Genomic DNA, 17,071 nt, shown 5'->3' with positions numbered 1-17,071 from the left:
ATGGTGGCTATTATTTGTAATTCAATTGTTGACTTTGATCAACAAAGTGAACTTTTACATTAACAGACACTTAAACAGCTCTGGGTTGATTAAGGAAAGCCAGCATAGATTTGTTCAAGGTAAATCTATTTAATGAACATGATTGAGTTTTTTGATGCAGTAACTGAGTGGGTTGGTGAGGGTAGTATGGTAAAGATGTTTGATTAATTACATGAGAGGCCTGTGAACAAAGTTGACACCTATGGAATAAAAGAGACAGTGGCAACATGGATACAGAGTTCCTGAGTGACAGGAAACAAGAGGTTGTGGTGAATGGTTGCCTTTTGGACTGGAGAAAGATATAAAAAGGAATTCCCCAGGGATCTAATGGGCATGAGTTGTTTATCATTTACAGAGAAAAACATTCAGTCCCTCCACCATTGGTGCACAGTGGGAGCTGTGTATGCCATTTACAGGATGCATTGCAGAAAAGTTCATTAGGCAGCACCTACCAAATCCATGACCACTGCAAAGGCAGCAGATACATGAGAACCCCATCACGTGGAAGCTCCCTCCAAGTCACTCACCATCCTGACTTGGAAATAAATTGCTGTTCCTTCACAGTCACTGGGTCAAAATGCTGGAATTCCCTTCCTAACACCACTGTAGATATACTGCAGTTCAAGGAGGCAGTTCACCACCACCTCCTCAAGGATAATTAGGGTTGTGCAATGAATTCTGGCCTAACATTGACACCCAGATCCCATGAATGAATATAAAAACTTTGGAGACTTGAACACAAACATCCAGGCTCACACTCCAGTGAGAGGGATTGCTACGCTTTGAGGATGCTATCTATCAGATAAACGGTTGGAATAAGGCTTTGCTTCCTAAGGTCAATGTAGAAGCTCCCATAATACTACTTTGAGGTAGAGCACAAGGGTTATCCCAAGTGTTGAGCAAATATTTATCCCTCATTTAATATCTGAGAAGCAGATTTTCTGGTCATTGGTTATCATTTTGTTGCATACATTTGTCCAGAGACCCAGGATAATGGGTACATGCAAGTATGAATGTATGATTTTGTTGTATGTGGGAGTTTGCTGTGTATGAATTGCCTACCATATTTCTGATATTACAATAATGACCACACTTCAAAAGTATTTCATTTACTATAAAATGCTTTGGAATATCTGAGAAAAACCAAATAAATGCAAACCTTTTCTTCTTTCTTGTTATACATATGAACCTTTCCCCATAATTTTCCTGTTTCCAAATGCAAGTAACTTCCTTGAGAAACCATTCCCATTCATTCCAGGTAATCCAGTAATTCAAATTACATTGAATTAAACTTCTAAAAAAGTGGAAAGCGAATGGATTTTAAGATTGACCCTCTCTCCTGAAGGCAGTGACCTGCATATGGCTCCAAGAGCACGACTCTGTATTGTTGTCCAAATACCTACTATCTCAGCCTAGATGGCACGTGGCAGTGGGATGTTTGGGCCTGCTGAATATTACAGCCAAAACCCAATTCCATCCTCATCCAACACCCACACACAGACTTTCAAACCTCAGACTCTGAATAGTGATGAAGGCCCTGAAGCCTTGCTGGTGTTTTTTACCCCTCCCTGGCCCAGAACTACCACATATTATTGTAGCTAACTGATCCTGCAGGGAAGAACTACTTCATTACCAACCAAAAACTGAACCTGACAGCCAGTACTTTAATTCAAAATCAAATGCACTTGAGGAGAGGGAACATACATACGTCTCCTACAATCACTACTCCTGTAAAGATGACACCAAATTTCTCCATTTCTCCATAGCAGATATTTATGGGGAGGCGATGGCCTAGTGATATTATCACTAGACTATTAATCCAGAAACTCAGCTAATATCCTGAGGACTTGGCTTCGAATCCTGCCACGGCAGATGGTGAAATTTGATTTCAATTAAAAAAATCTGGAATTAAGAATCCACTGATTCTTTGTATTGTTGATTGTCGGAAAAACTCATCTGGTTCACTAATGTCCTTTAGTGAAGGAAACCTGCTGTCCTCACCTGGTCTACATGTGACTCCAGAGCCATAGCAATGGAGTTGACTCTCAACTGCCCTCCAAGGGCAACTAGGGATGGACAATAAATACTGGCCAGCCAGCGACAATGCATTTGAAAAAACTCCCTATTGATGCAATCAGGTACTGCCTGAAATTTGCTATACCTTTTAAGTGGTGAATTTGTAATTTGCTGACAGAAATGAGGCACTGGAAGCTATATTTACATATATTCCTGTTTTATTTAACACGCAGTTGCTGCATATACATTCTTTTATTCATTCGTGGGATGTGGGCATTTAAGGGTCAACCACATTGCTATGGATTTGGAGTCAGATGTAGGCCAGACAGATTGCCTTCTCTAAAAGATAATAGTGAACCAGATGGGTTTTTCCAACAATTGGAAATGGTTTTACGGTCATCTTTATACTTTTAATTCCAGATATTTCAAACTTCACCATCCATCTTGGTGAACTTCAAACCCGGGTCCGCAATTACCCTAGGTCACTGAATTACTAGTCCAGTGACAATACCACTAATCCACCACCAAACTGTATCCAATAACCCAGGAATGCCCTTACGATTAAGGTATGGCAACCTGTCTACTTTTGGAAATGCAGAAGAAAAGTCTGATTGAGAGAATTATTTCTGAAATAACTTGATTAGAGCTACCTTTCTTGAGATACTTCCATTCAGCCTAGTTTTGGAAGCAAGGATTTCACGTTTGGTCCAAACATTGGAAAACATGAGACAGCAGCAGTGACACAAATGGCCTGCTCAAAGCAAACTATGTTTCCTTAGCACTACAAAATTATTGCAGAACATGAAGGCAGTTTTACAAAGAGTTAGAATTACTCCTTTCGCCAGAACTCCCAGTCACAAGTGGACTTTTACTTCAAGATGAAATATTTTTTCCCATACTTCTCTCTGTATGTGCAAAAGGACACAGGAAAAGCAATTGAAACAAAAATTAAATTGTTCCATAATTTTGCTATATAGTAAAAAGATTGCAATAGTTTCATTTGAATTAGACAAATAGACTTCATTAACAGTCAGTGCACAATTCTAACAACGAGCCCAGTATATCTTAAAAAAAGACTGGCTTGTGAAATACTCAATTACGCACATCCATCCATGGTACTCATATCCCACTTTTGAAGTCACACCAATCATTAACTGGAAGCCAGGATTGTCTCACTATCCGCCAGTAAGCTTCCCTGCAGAACTGAGGAATTCCCATAGATATGGGATATGATGGATGCGGCACTTGGCGATATACTGATCTTTTGCTTCATCCTGTTTACTTATTGACTTCTTCACTGGAGATGGAGTGTGTAAATTGAGAAATCTATCTCCTGTTATCTTTGTTTCTGAATGTAATCCTGTAAATGTAAAGTGCACAGAGGCATGACCCCATCACCATTGTGTAATTAGATCACTGCCCTTGATGTGATTAATTCCTCCACCAGCATGTTTTTTTTAAGTAGGTCTGTCTCAGTTTGCATCTTAATGCTTAGTGTTCCTTTCATAATTGTTTAAATTCAAAAGAATCCTGAAAAATAAGGGCTCACTCTTTTAAAAAAAACTGTTATGCATTGTGGGGTGTTTATAAACTCTGATAATATATCAGACACTAGATATTGAACTACTAAGGGCTGTGTTTTTCCAAGCTCACTGAAATATTCCATGCATCTTTGAAATCTGTAAATGACAAACCTGTTATTTACGATATAACTATCTGCACTTCAACTGAAACAAGAGACATTTACTGCAAGATCCATCCAATACTGCACTGTAATGGGATCTTTCCCTCAATATCTGTCAGTAAAAAACTCTAGGGAAAAATTAAGAGAGAACTTTTCAGAGTAGGTCTTACTCTGCTGAATAACACCCTGAAAGTAATTTCAAAAGTTGGACACTGACCTAGGGTTGTGGCCCACTTTACTCCCAAAGCAGGGCAAAGCCTTATTGTGGATACAGGTTGCTTAAAACGTATTACTGAGAATGCGGTTCTGGAGTAGTGTCACATTGTCAGAGGTACTGTCCTTCAGGTGAACTGCTACACTGAGAAGATGTCGGTCTGCCTCTGCCGAGTGTCAATCACTAAGAGGCATAACAGGATGTTGCACAATGCATGTTCTTTCCTTCTTTCTGTGGGCCAATGTCCAGCTCATACACCTGATGTTAAGGAGGAACAAAAGAGTCTCTTCTCAAGATTGCTGAAGATAGATAGATCTGTGTTGAGAAGCAGCTAGAACTGAACTGCGATGCCTCAAAAGTGCAACAGCCCACTAAAAGCCGTTCTGTGGACTCATACTCTAACAAAAGGCATTTGGGCAAAGTAGCGAATGTCTTTGGGGATATCCCTCTCTATATGAATGACCATTCGGTAGAGGCACAAGTTGCTGATGTAATAGGCAAATTCTGCAACCTCAGACCGAATGGCTACTCTGAAATTTGCCCAATTCATTTATCCTACAGGAGTGGGGTCCTTATTCCCAAGCATCACTGAAAGGACAATCTGGATGATATTTAGAAATTAGCCTTAATCTCACAATCGAATGTCTTTGATGCTTACAGTCTATATTCCCTAATTAATCTAAGATTTTTGACTACACAATACAAAATGAATAATAACGCAATGCTGGACTGACTATAATGCCATTCTTCTGATGGGTGTTTTACAGTAACTGGGAGATATTACCTGAAACCCAAGTCAGAGAGATTTACAGGCTGCATATTAACACAGAATGAAATAGTGCACTTACACTGTCAGGGTAGAGGACAGGCAGGGGTAATAATAGAAGAGGGATCAAGATGACCAGCAGAAGTTTTCGGGCTCTCCATATGTTCCGCAACATCCCCATGGTACTTAAACGTCAAACTGTCTGGTCTTAGAGGGTGCTGGGCTTTCTCATTGAACACCAAGATGAGTGTAGAAGCTCTGAGAGAGTTGGGGACCTCCTGGAAGTTGGCAGTCCCTGCACTGGAGTGGCAAACACCTGTCCAGTTCCCGATATGCGAATTTCCACAAACCCTTTACTTTTATAAAAAAAAGCAACTCGTGATTCCACGCCAACTTTCCGCTGATCCCCAGTATCTCTCGTGTTCAGTGACAATTTCTCAACGCCTTCTTTACAAATGCTGCTTAACAAATGTGCGCTGGGATGTGTTACTCAGTCCAAAGTTAGTATGCAATGTTGATTTCCTCCGTTCAGTTTTCAGAGTGTCAGTTTCAGTCTGGGTGCCGGTGCAGACGTTACGCCGCGTTTCCTTCCCTGGGACCTGTTTTCCTTGGGATCTACTTAGGATCTACCAGAGCGGGGATTTTTGCAGGGTCGAGTTGAGAGGTGCCAGGGTAATTGCGGCTCCTTTCCCGAGTCTCTTCCTCTGCCTGTTCTTTACCCTGCCCCTGTGCCTCTCTTTCGACCCGTCTAAACTTTCCCAGAACTTTTGAAGTTTTCTCTCCAAAAGTTTAATTTCAGCCTCGGCAGGAGCTGCCCACATGCGGGGAATCCCCGCCAATCAGTGCATCAGAAACACCTCTCCCTGCCAATCAGGTTGCAGGGACCCGCCCACTGGAAGAAGGGGGCGTGTCATGTTGACAAGGCCCTCCTACACTCGCCAGTGATTTGTCCCCAAAGACACAGGGGCTGAGTCAACAATCCTGCTATCTAACCCCCTGCACTCTCCTAACCTGAAACATCTTTCTTCCCATTTATTTGCATCAGCTGTCTGGTAAACTCAAAGCAGAGTGGGCTTTGAACTGTTGGTGAAAATTAACTGAATGTGGCAAAGCTATTATTCCCTGTTAGGCAGCGCAGTGGCACAGTGTTAGCAGTGTTGCCTCATAGCGCCAGGTACCAGGGTTTGATTCCTGGCTTGGGTCATTGTCTGTATGAAGTTTGCACATTCTCCCTGTGTCTGCATGGGTTTCCTCCGGGTGCTCTGGTTTCCTCCCACAGTAAAAAGTCTGACAACACCAGGTTTTAGTCCAACCTATTTATTTGATAATATACTCGCAAGCTTTCGAGGGGTCCCACAGGCCAAAATTGTGCGAGTTAGGTGGAATGGCTATCCTAAAATGCCTCTTGGTGTCAGCTAGAATAAATGCATGGGGATGCTGGTCAGTGTAAACTCAATGGACCAAATGGCTTCCTTCTCCACTGTAGGATTCTATGACTCAGCATTAGGCATGCATTGATAGGATGGGTTAACACTGCCAGTCCATGTGACCTTTATTCACAACTCTGAATAAGTCATACTTACTGGAAACATTAACTCTGTTTCTCTCTCCATAGATGCTGTGGAGTCTTTCCAGAATTTTCAGTATTTTGTTTCAGATTTCCAATGTCTGCAGTATTTCTATTGACAGAAATAGAAATGTCTCTATTTCTTGAAAGGAGAAGGCTGGGGAATGATCTAATAGAGGTCTTCAAAATTATACAAGTTTTTGATAGAATCTATATTGAGGGAATGTTTCCTGATGTGGCAAAGAGCATAACCAGACACCACCAACATAAGGGTGGGATTTTACAGCCTTACTCATCCCAAAATCACATCCAAGATCAATGGACCTTTCCATGGTCTGCCCACTCTGATCCCCATGGCAAGCGGAATGGTAAAATTCCAGCCAAGATATCAACAAGAAATACAACAGGGAATTCAGAAGAAACTTCTTTACCCAAAGAGTGGTGAGAATGTGGGACTTGTTCCCTACAGCGAGTGACTGAAGTAAACAATATAGGTGTACTTAAGGGGAAACTAGGTACATATATGAGGAGAAAGTAATATATAGTTATAATGGTAGATTTAGATGAAGGAACGTGGGAGGCTGGAGTGGAGGATAAACATCGGCATGGACTGAAGGTGCTGGGTAACCTGTTTCTGTGATGTATATTCTATGTAACAGAACCATAAAACCCCTCCAGTGCAGAAAGGAAGAATGTGCCATTCAGCACATCAAGTGCACTGACTCTTCGAAGAAACATCCCACCCAGGCCCACCGTGATACTGTGCCACCCATTTTTAATCTCATTAACATGGGGGTCTAGTCGAAAACCAGACAGGGGTTAACCCTAGAAATATCAATCCCTTTAGCATGTAAGCTTTGACAAAGGGTCACTTGGACTCGAAATGTCAGCCCTTTTCTCTCCTTATAGATGCTGCCAGAACTGCTGAGATTTTCCAGCATTTTCTCTTTTGCATTCAGCATGTAAGTTTCTCAGTAACTTCATTGCAGTGTTAATGTAAGCCTTACTTGTGGCTAATAAATAATTTTTACTTTAAAGTTACATAGAGTCATAGAGACAGAGAGGTTTATAGCATGGAAAAGGCCCTTTGGCCCAACTTGTCCATGCCACTCTTTTGTTTAAACCCATAAACTAATCCCAATTAGGTGCATTTGACCCATGTCCCTCTATACCCATCTTATTTATGTAACTGTCTAAATGCTTTTTAAAAGACAAAATTATACCCGCTTCTACTATTACCTTTGGCAGCTTGTTCCAGACACTCCCCACCCTCTGTATGAAAAAATTGCCCCTCTTTTGTACCTCTCCCCTACATCAATCATAAACTGTAAATTCTGACAGTACAGTGACCAAAGTTGACTTCCAATGTTCAGTGATTCCAGACAAGATTATTCACTGATGCACAAATAATTCTCAAGTGCAAATGATATAAACAAAACATGACTGGGTTTCTTAAATAAAGGTCTGTGTATATTCAACCTACCAAAAAAAAGGCAGCATGGACGAGTTGGGCCGAAGGGCCTGTTTTCATACTGTAAACCTCTATGACTCTATGACTATGACACTAAGTGAATTATTCATTATAACTCATAAAGAATGTTTCAGTAATTAGTGTAAACCTTTGTCCATTTAGTTATATATCACCCTTCAACCAATGTCAGTCCTTACATGAAAAATGAATTAAAAGTAATGGATTAAAATGTGTTATGACCAGTTTTTAGGCAGAAGTTTTAGAATTCATACTCTGCTTGCACTCATTGGCTTTGACGTAACCAGCACACATCCATTGCTTCGTCATATAAGTGATTGGAGAGTTGGTCTGAGCAGTGCCCCCATTTCTGGCTACCTGTGTGTTCAGCAAGGGGCCAAGAAGTGTGCACTGATCTCACCTGGCGCAACCAACCTGCTTCTCTTAAAGAGAAGCTGTACTCAGTGCAAGGGAGCTGTTGCTGGCTGCCCATGCTACCACTGACAGAATATAGCAGTTGTGCAAATGGAGCCCAGGGAAGAGAGAGGGCTTCTACAATACAGTGCCGGGGCTCCGAGTGATGAAGGATAACAGGAGCAGAATCTAAATCATCCTATCTGGAATTCGGATTGTCCCCTCTTTAAATAATGCCAGTGGGGGATTTCCTTCTTGAATTGAATGCACAGACTTGGGAGAATGACAAGAAAATGCGCTGAATGGAGCTACACAATACAGGTTTAGAACTTGTGAGTCAAAACAGCAGGAATGGCTGTTTGATATCATGATCTGGCCAGTTGGGAAACTTTTAGTCTGAGCAAGGCATGCCCCAGCAGGCAGACTTGGGCACCTAACAGGCCAGACCTGAAGCCATCAGAAGCATTGCATGGAGAGCCTCCAACTTTCAGCTGTGCCAGGGAGCCAAATTTCTCAGCTGATATGTGCCTGATGTTTTAGTTCTTTATTCACAAGAATATCTCCTCCAGGACAAATGCCATTAGTACACCATCCCCATCCTCATTTTCAAAATGATGTGATACATAAAGAAGACAGAGCAAAGCATGGGAATCTTGATAAAGACTGAAAATACTCAAAATATTCCTGTCTTGACAAAAGTCATCAATCTGAAACATTAACTGTGTTTCTTTCTCTGTTTGACCTTCTGAATGCTTCCAGCATTTTTTTTTCTGATTTCCAGCATCTAGGTACTCTATTTTCATATAGGAAAATTGATGCTGGGTGATGGCTTCCACAAACCTCCAAACAAAAATCAAGTATTGAGCTGAAATAAAACATTATTATCATGATACCCTGCTTTCTGGGTGCACAGTTATTTTACACTTTGTTTCCTTGTACTATCTAATACTTGGTTTCAGTTCCTGTTACTGAATTACCAAAGACGATGGCCCTACTCTGAGCTAAATCATCTAACATTATGGCTGAAGGAGGAAAGATAATTGCTGACAACAGCAACAAAAACCTTCAAAAGGGCAAATGGTAACAGAGACAGAGGGGGCCATCAGACAAAGGTGGCAAACTTCATTAAGCATTCAAATTGCACAATTGCAATGATTAACTTTAGCCTCAGCTGTTCCTGTCCTTTCTTAAGAGACGGTGTCCTCGGTATATATTTTGGTTGGTTCAAGCCCTTCTCCAACCTTTTAGTACAATACCGAGGGAGCACAGTGGTGCCAGAGATTCCATCTTTTAACTAAAATATTAAACTGGCTTCTCACCTAGCTCTAAAGATTCCATGGTACTATTTAAAGAAGGGTAGCAGAATTGCCCTGGACAATATTCATCCGTCAGCTAAAGCAACTCAAAATAAAAGCAGATTATTTAGTCATTTGTCTCATAGCTGTTTGTGGGACATTGCTGAGTACACATTTACTGCTTTGTTTTGTGGCATTATAACAGGGCATACATTTTCAATATACTTAATGCCTCTATAACACCATGAGACATTCTGACAAATTAAAGGGTCTATTTGCATACACAGTCTTTCTTGATATGCAGTTAACTCAGAACAAAACTTCCCATGTGTGCAAGACTAGTACCTCTCCAAGACATCTAAGAGATATTTGTGATAATATACTGACAAAGGTTTTATTAATTGTTCTTTTTTTTTGCAAATTTACTTTGCTACCTAAGGAAAAAAGCATCACAATTATTGGTGACAGAATTGGCATCATCTAATGATCTCCATACATCTTTATGCTAGAAACCCTAGTGAATTTATCTAATTCTTTGTCTCTTTGTGGAATGTTAGCTATTTTTTTCTGATCTACTGGAACAATATTCAATTCCTCTTACTCGACTGGATAAATATCTAATGTCAGTGCTTGGATATGGGAAGCTGTCCACTGATTTGTGGTTCAGAAGAAAGATGGTAAATGCTTGTTGGCTTAAAAATAAAGTGTCCCTTTCTTAATGTTCTAATATGGAGGTGTATCCAGTCATTGAAGCTTTTATAAAAGAATCTTTAGTTTTTGTTCAATTTCTTGGGTGGAACCGTAACATAGTTGTTAGTAGTGTTGGCTCACAGCACCAGAGACCTGGGTTTGATTCCAGGCTTGGGTCAGTGTCTGAGTGGAGTTTGCATGTTCTCCTTGTGTCTATGTGGGTTTCCTCCCACAGTCCAAAGATGTGTGGGTTAGGTGCATTGGCATGCTAAATTGCTTTTTAGTGTCCCAGGATGCATAGGTCAGAAGGATTACCAGAGTAAATATGTGAGGTTATGTGAAGATAGGGTCTAGGTAGGATTGTTGTCGGTGCAGAATCATGAGCTGAATGGTCTCTTTCTGCACTGTAGGGATTCTATTTTATGATTTTATGATTCTTCATTGTTGAATAGGGGTGTGACGAAAGCTAAGGATTGTCCTCCTGCAAAATATAGAGCTGTGATAGTATTTGGTTTCATTCCCATATAACTTCTAGAATAATACACTTGCTGTTTTTGAACTAACTGGGGTTACATGGAAACTGTCTTTTTCCAGACTATAAGTCGAGACTGGAGCATATAGAAGAGCAGACTAGAGGATTGTGTTTAGATGAGGATAATCTGATGCATATAACAATTCCTACATGATGAAGACAGTGCTCATTAATATAGAAAGCAAATGACTCCTAGTCTTCGGTGTTTTAATTGGATTCACGGCAATTTCCAATTCCTGTTGATGCAGGAATATATTCTACAAGTTATTTTTGTTTCCTTGGTTCATCTGCTCTGATTACTGTTTTTGCTATCACTGTAATAATTTGGAACTTTGTGCAGGTTGAGAAATGCTCCACTTGGAAAATATCAGATTTTTCATTGGAAGAATGCACAGAATTGAAATACTTTGCTATTTTCTCCATTTACTAAATATCGATGTGCTCCAGTTTCTGAAGCTCATTTGGGCCTCATCTCAATCTACCCACTGAGCTCTGTGAAACTCATTTAAATGGGAATCATTGGCATTGGTGTGACAAAATCACTGAATCACAGTGTATCAGAGCAGTACAATGCGGGATATGTGCACGTGTTTTCAGTAAAAAGTGAGATTAGCAAAGGTGAGGAAATTTTGAGCTGTGCGATTTTTGGAATCATTGAGGATGAGACAAAACTTTAAAGCTTTTCTTTTGTCTTCTCATCTGGACAATCTTGGATGTTCAACTCACTGTCTGAGGAATTGAAACCATCAAGATATTTTCCCTCCACCGCACAAGGTTCTAGAGAATAGTTATAGGATTTCCAATGGACATTCCTGTAACATTATAAAGAAGGAGAAGGAAGAGCCACAGGATGAGATGGCAAGTGTGATTGAATATGCAATGTGTACGCTCTTCACGTTGGTATCTCCCATCCAGTCCCAAAGCACTTTCAAGTCACAGAGATCGTATGGAAACCTTAGTGACGAACTTCTTATCCAAAGAATGTGTGGCTGATTCTATTAGCCCTGACAAACTTTGGTTGTGAAAACGATGACTGCACTCAATACTTACATCATTGAAACCTTTCAAGAAATCATGAGGAGCTGTGTAATTTTATCTTAGGTGCTATCTGGACATATAGCTTGTAGATTACTGCAGAATTTGACATCACTACAAGACAGCAGCATGAGAGGCGCATATTGGGCCTGATTTTACCATCAATTTGTGCCCATTTTCAGATTCGAAGGCTTGGTAAAGTCAGCATGAGGCGAGTAGTGTGATCTACGCCCACCTCTGCGCCGGTTCCCCCTTTACCAAGGCCCAAAAATTGCCGTGACCGGGACCACGCCCGAAATGGGTGTGACAGCCATTTAAATTCATTTGCAAGCAATTAAACTGACTTAATGGGTTGTACGCCCAACTTTATTAGTGCTTCCCCCTTTACCATCATGTTCGCCAATCCGGAATCGGCGTGAAACAGGCATGCTCCATTAAAGTCCGATTTGGGTGCTCCACCAGTGAAGGTTAGTGAGGAGGTAAGCACCTGGCGTCCAACAGCTCTCACCTACTTAAGGGTGTCCATTTTCTTTCTCGGGTCAGTGGTCATGGCTGCTGACAACTGTGCAGAGGCCGGGACTGAGGCAGAGACCTGCTATAATGAGGCCCATGTAACCATCTGCACAACCAGTGAGGTGGGGAAGGAGGGGAGCAGGGAAGGGGGCCGTGATCAGTCTGTGTGGAGGAGTGAGTGGGTGGATAAAGGGGTCAGTAATATTGTACGGGATGGGGCAATGTCTGTGGAGTGCAGGGGGAGGCATTATTCGGCCCAGGAGGGATATAGCAGGGGAACATTATTCAATTTTGTTTTCTGTACATGCCCAATTGGAGACGCTGATCAGAGTTGCAGTGTTTCAGGTATGTTAAGTCTTGCCCACAGGCTTCTGCGGGCAGAGTGTGTATGAGGGTGCCTAAGAATGGGTCTAAAAGTCAGATCTGAAACACTCCCAGTTTCAGGTCTGCTCAGCACTCAGAATCAAAATGGTAAAATAGGGCCCTCTTTCTTAAGGCATTTCTGGCTTCTCCAAAATGTTGATGCAGTAGGTGAAATGTGGCATTGTGAGATACAATCTCAACATCCTTAACAGGAATGATTAATATTAATAAAATATCTTGCTTATTGATGAGAGCATGTGATCTTTGGAATTTTGGCTTCAGACAATCCTGTGTCTCAAGCAAATACTTTAATAAGTATGGACTTTCACAGAAAGCTGGGAAATCCACAGAAAGCTGGGAAAGTCATACATCTCTTTGTTTAAGGATAGACCATCAAGAACGGAAATCCAATATTCCAGTCAACTCAGTTTTTTTATTTCACCATGCACAGATGAATCATTGAAATAAATTGTACGTGAGATAAATGTGCAAGGGATCCCATCAACTCTCCACTGTATTATGATGCTTTCTCATGCAAACTAGATAGGGTGAACTTCAAAGTGTCAAATGGCAGGATGTGTAATCAACAATCACCTCATTTTGGAAAAATAATTTTTGAACTTGTATATGAGTCACATGTCAAGCACAGCCATGGGGCAGATTTTCCGGCCTTTCCTGCCAGCGGGATCTTCTGGTCCTGCAGAAGATGATGCCCTGCAGTGGACTCCTTGGCAGTGGTTTGGGTAAGCCATGAAAAATGTTGCAGCTATAGGCAGAACTAGAAGATCCTACCAGTGTGTAATGGTGAGCCACTTCCGCAGTCGGAATATATGGCATGGGGTTTGGAAAATCCAGCCCTTCATTTCTCTCTGCTTTTAAAGTAGCAAAAGAGAGAGAGAGAGTTCCATCAAATTCCATCACAGAAGCAGCTGTAAGTGAACTTAGCCAAGGTAATAAATACTAATACCTTGAAAATAGAAGGATTCTCACCAAGCTGATTCAACTTGAAGTTTACCTGAGAATTAACTTATTGGAAGTTCAACTACAAGAAACTTTGCAACTTACTGAGAATCTTATGCCTACAAAATGTTCTCTTCAACTGAAAGCATTAGCTCATCTAAGAAACTACAGGCTTGCCAAGAAAAGTATAGTTACGCAGTGATTAGCACTTCCTGATAATGCCAAGAACTTAGGTTCAATTCTGGTCTGGGACGACTGCTTGCAGAGTTTGCATGTTCTTCCCATGTCTGCGTGGGTTTCCTCTGGGTGTTCCGATTCCCTCCCACAGTCCAAAGATGTGCAGGTTAGGTGGATTGGCCATGCTAAATTGCCCCTTAGTGTCCAAAAATGCATAGGTTAGGTGGATTAATCATGGCAAATGTAGAGGTTATGGGGTTAGGAGCAGAGGGAGGACTTGGATGAAATGTTCATTTGTAGAGGCAGTGCTGATCCGATAGGCTGAACAACCTCTTTCTGCACTGTATGGATTCTATGACTGGAATTTTACTCGCACGCCTGGCCTGACTTTGGGGGCGGAAGATGCTTGGGTGGAAGTGCTGGAAAAATTCTGCCCTATGGGCAAATGGTTCTATGGAAAGAGAGACAGAGACAATTATACTTTGCAATCTTTTCTTTCAAGTGTATCTAATGTTTCTGTGACTGATAGTGGGTGTATGATGACTGAGTGAACCATCAAAACACCAACCTTTATTTTTAAACTCACGAAAATGGCTTGCAGTTAGAAACATTTAAATTGGGACAATCTCGCTGACAATAAGAAAATATACACACCTTGCATACTAAACATGCTCATCACGGAAAGTAAGAAAGTATATAAAATTTGTCCATGACAACATGGATAATTATTTCTCTCAGAGTTACAGGAGCAGTACACAAAGTGCACAATATTGAGGCACACCTTTCATCAGGAGTGGGTCCATTGGGTCTGGAATGACATTCTTTGTTCCTTTAATAGGTCAGCAGGAGTCCTCCATTACCCTCTGGATTGCTCATCCTGCATTCTTTTTGCTTTCTGCACCTTACACAAATGCGTCATCCAAAAGATAAGCCTTAACTTGATCATCCCTGAGAAGCTGCTTTGAACGCAGAACAACATGGAGGAGAGCATCAGGATTTCATTCTGTTGAAACCATCTGAATGGAAATTGCAACAGAGGGCAGATAAGCCATTCCATCATGTCACTGATGGGTGGTAAACTCAAAAAATGATCCCCATTGCACCTAGTTGTTTAGTTTCTGGCTGCTTCTCACCAGCGTCTCATTCAGTGGCCTGATGGCATTTTCTGCAAGTTGACCTTAATCTTTGCAGTCAGAAATCTCTGTGCCTTTGTTTCTGTGGAGGTCCCAGTGCATGAATTAACTGTGATGAAGTCATGAAATTACATTTGCAGTCTAGATGAAAATATTGCAGTGCAATCTGACTGACTGAAACAACGAATTGTACAAAATAGAAATAAAATGTAATACATTGGACTCAGGGATTGAGTTAAATTGATTCATTTAGTGTCTTCTAATTCTGTGGACACTTTGCCTGTTGCCCAACATATCGGCAACTGTTTCGCCAAATCTTTCAGTTGATGTAGCATTCCTATTACATATTCAATCCTACATCTTCAACATTCACACTGCAGTTTTCATGCACACTATCATAACACAATGTTGTCTCAAGCAATATCACTCAGGAATGCAGCTTTATATGAAATACATTAAACCACATCCTTTCTCTGAAAAAGCTTCAAAATGCAGCAAGGGCTAAAAAAAAATCTGTAGAGGCATATTGGTGTTATCCATTCTGTCTCTTCGAAAAATCCTATTCCCAAACAAAAATACTAATAGTCATGGGTGCTAGCATATACATATATATATATAATGAAAGTATTAGATAGATATATGTAGCACTGATGCCTCACAGCGCCAGGGACCCGGGTTCAATTTTCGGCTTGGATGACTGTCTGTGTGGAGTTTGCATGCTCTCCCTGCGTCTGCATGTTTCCTCTGGGTACTCCGGTTTCCTCCCACAGTCCAAAGATGTGCAGGTTAGGTAGATTGGCCATGCTAAATTGCCCCTTAGTGTGTGGGGACTAGCTAGGTAAATGTATAGGTTTATGGGGATAGGACCTGGGTGGGATTATGGTTAGTGCAGACTCGATGGGCCAAATGGCCTCCTTCTGCTCTTTAGGCATCTATGATTCCACGTATATTGACATCAGTTTCACCAAGCAAGCAATCACAATGCTCTGACTATACAATTAACAAATTAAATATAAATGAATCCTGATTCTGAATTGGATCAACTTAAAAGTTTGATCCCGTTAACATCTGACAACTCATATACGCTCGCCACTCTAATCTAATCACCTAAGCTAGTCTTTTTTTGAAACAAAATAACTAATACCCTTTGAAACACAATAAACACACTTGTTTAAAAATATTTGCTTAACAGAATACTATTTTTTTCAGTAAACGATATTTGAGAAGTTTGTCTCCACATTCCAGATACTCCCTCCTTTAAGTTAAAGCAGGGATTTAGATCTGATCTAGCAGCTCAAAATGGGGCATCAGTTTAAAGTTTATTTATTAATGTCACAAGTACGCTTACATAAGATTGCAATGAAGTTACTGTGAAAATCACCAAGCCACCACATTCTGATGCCTGCTCGGGTATGTTGAGGGATACAGTACGCATGGTCTTTGCACCTAATCAGCACGTCTTTCGGACTGTGGGAGGAAACCGGAGCACCTGGAGGAAATCCATGCTGACACAGGAGAACATGGAGACTCCGCACAGACAGTGACCTGAGCCAGGAATTGAATCTGAGTCCCTGACTCTGTAAGGCAGCAGTGCTAACCATGGTGCCGTCATTTGGATAGAAACTTGCAGATGGTGGCGTTCCCATGCATCTGCTGCCCTGGGTAACAAGAGATCAAGGGTTTAGAAGGTGCTGTCTACAGAAGACATGGTGAGTTGCATCTTGTAGATGGTACTAACTGCTGCCACTGTGTGTCAGTCATGGAAGGGAGTGGATGAGGCGCCACTCAAATGGGTTGCTTTGTCCTGGATGGTATCAAGTTCTCGAGTATTGCTGAAGCTCCACTCATCCAGGCAAATAGAGAGTATTCCATCACGTTCCTGACTTGAGCCTTGGAGATGGTAGACAACCTCTGGGAATTCAGCAGGTGAATTACTCGCCGCAGAATTCCCAGTCCCTGACCTATTCCTGTAGCCACTGTATTTATATGGCTGGTCCAGTTCCATTTCTGATCCCCAGGATGGAGATAATGGGGAATTAGTGACAGTAATGTCATTGAATGTCATGGGATAATGGTTAGATTCCCTTTTGTTGGAGATGGTCATTGCCTGGCACTTGTGTGGCACAAATGTTACTTGCCACTTATAAACCCAAGCCTGAATGTTGTCCAGGTCTTGCTGAGCACAGACTGCATCAGTAACTGAGG

At 41.3% G+C, this 17,071-nt stretch overlaps 1 protein-coding gene across 2 annotated transcripts in view; it reads right to left on the bottom strand.

Annotated features, from left to right (window-relative positions):
- The window catches only part of slc13a4 (solute carrier family 13 member 4), a 91,153-nt gene extending 85,635 nt beyond the window's left edge, over window positions 1-5,518 (bottom strand). The window contains exon 1 of one of the 2 annotated variants that reach the window (XM_080190999.1): window positions 4,802-5,518. In XM_080190999.1, the coding sequence (XP_080047125.1) occupies window positions 4,802-4,900 (99 nt within the window). In that variant the 5' untranslated portion in view covers window positions 4,901-5,518. Of the gene's footprint in view, window positions 1-3,956; window positions 4,085-4,801 lie in introns of those variants that run through there. The other variant, XM_080191000.1, reaches the window with a different exon arrangement.
- Between the last annotated feature and the right edge of the window lie 11,553 nt (window positions 5,519-17,071).

The sequence above is a fragment of the Carcharhinus amblyrhynchos genome, chromosome 6 (genome assembly GCF_965287045.1).
Source record: "Carcharhinus amblyrhynchos chromosome 6, sCarAmb.v2.hapA, whole genome shotgun sequence".
Classification (NCBI taxonomy): Eukaryota; Metazoa; Chordata; class Chondrichthyes; order Carcharhiniformes; family Carcharhinidae; genus Carcharhinus; species Carcharhinus amblyrhynchos.
This window is presented reverse-complemented; position numbering and strand designations above follow the sequence as displayed.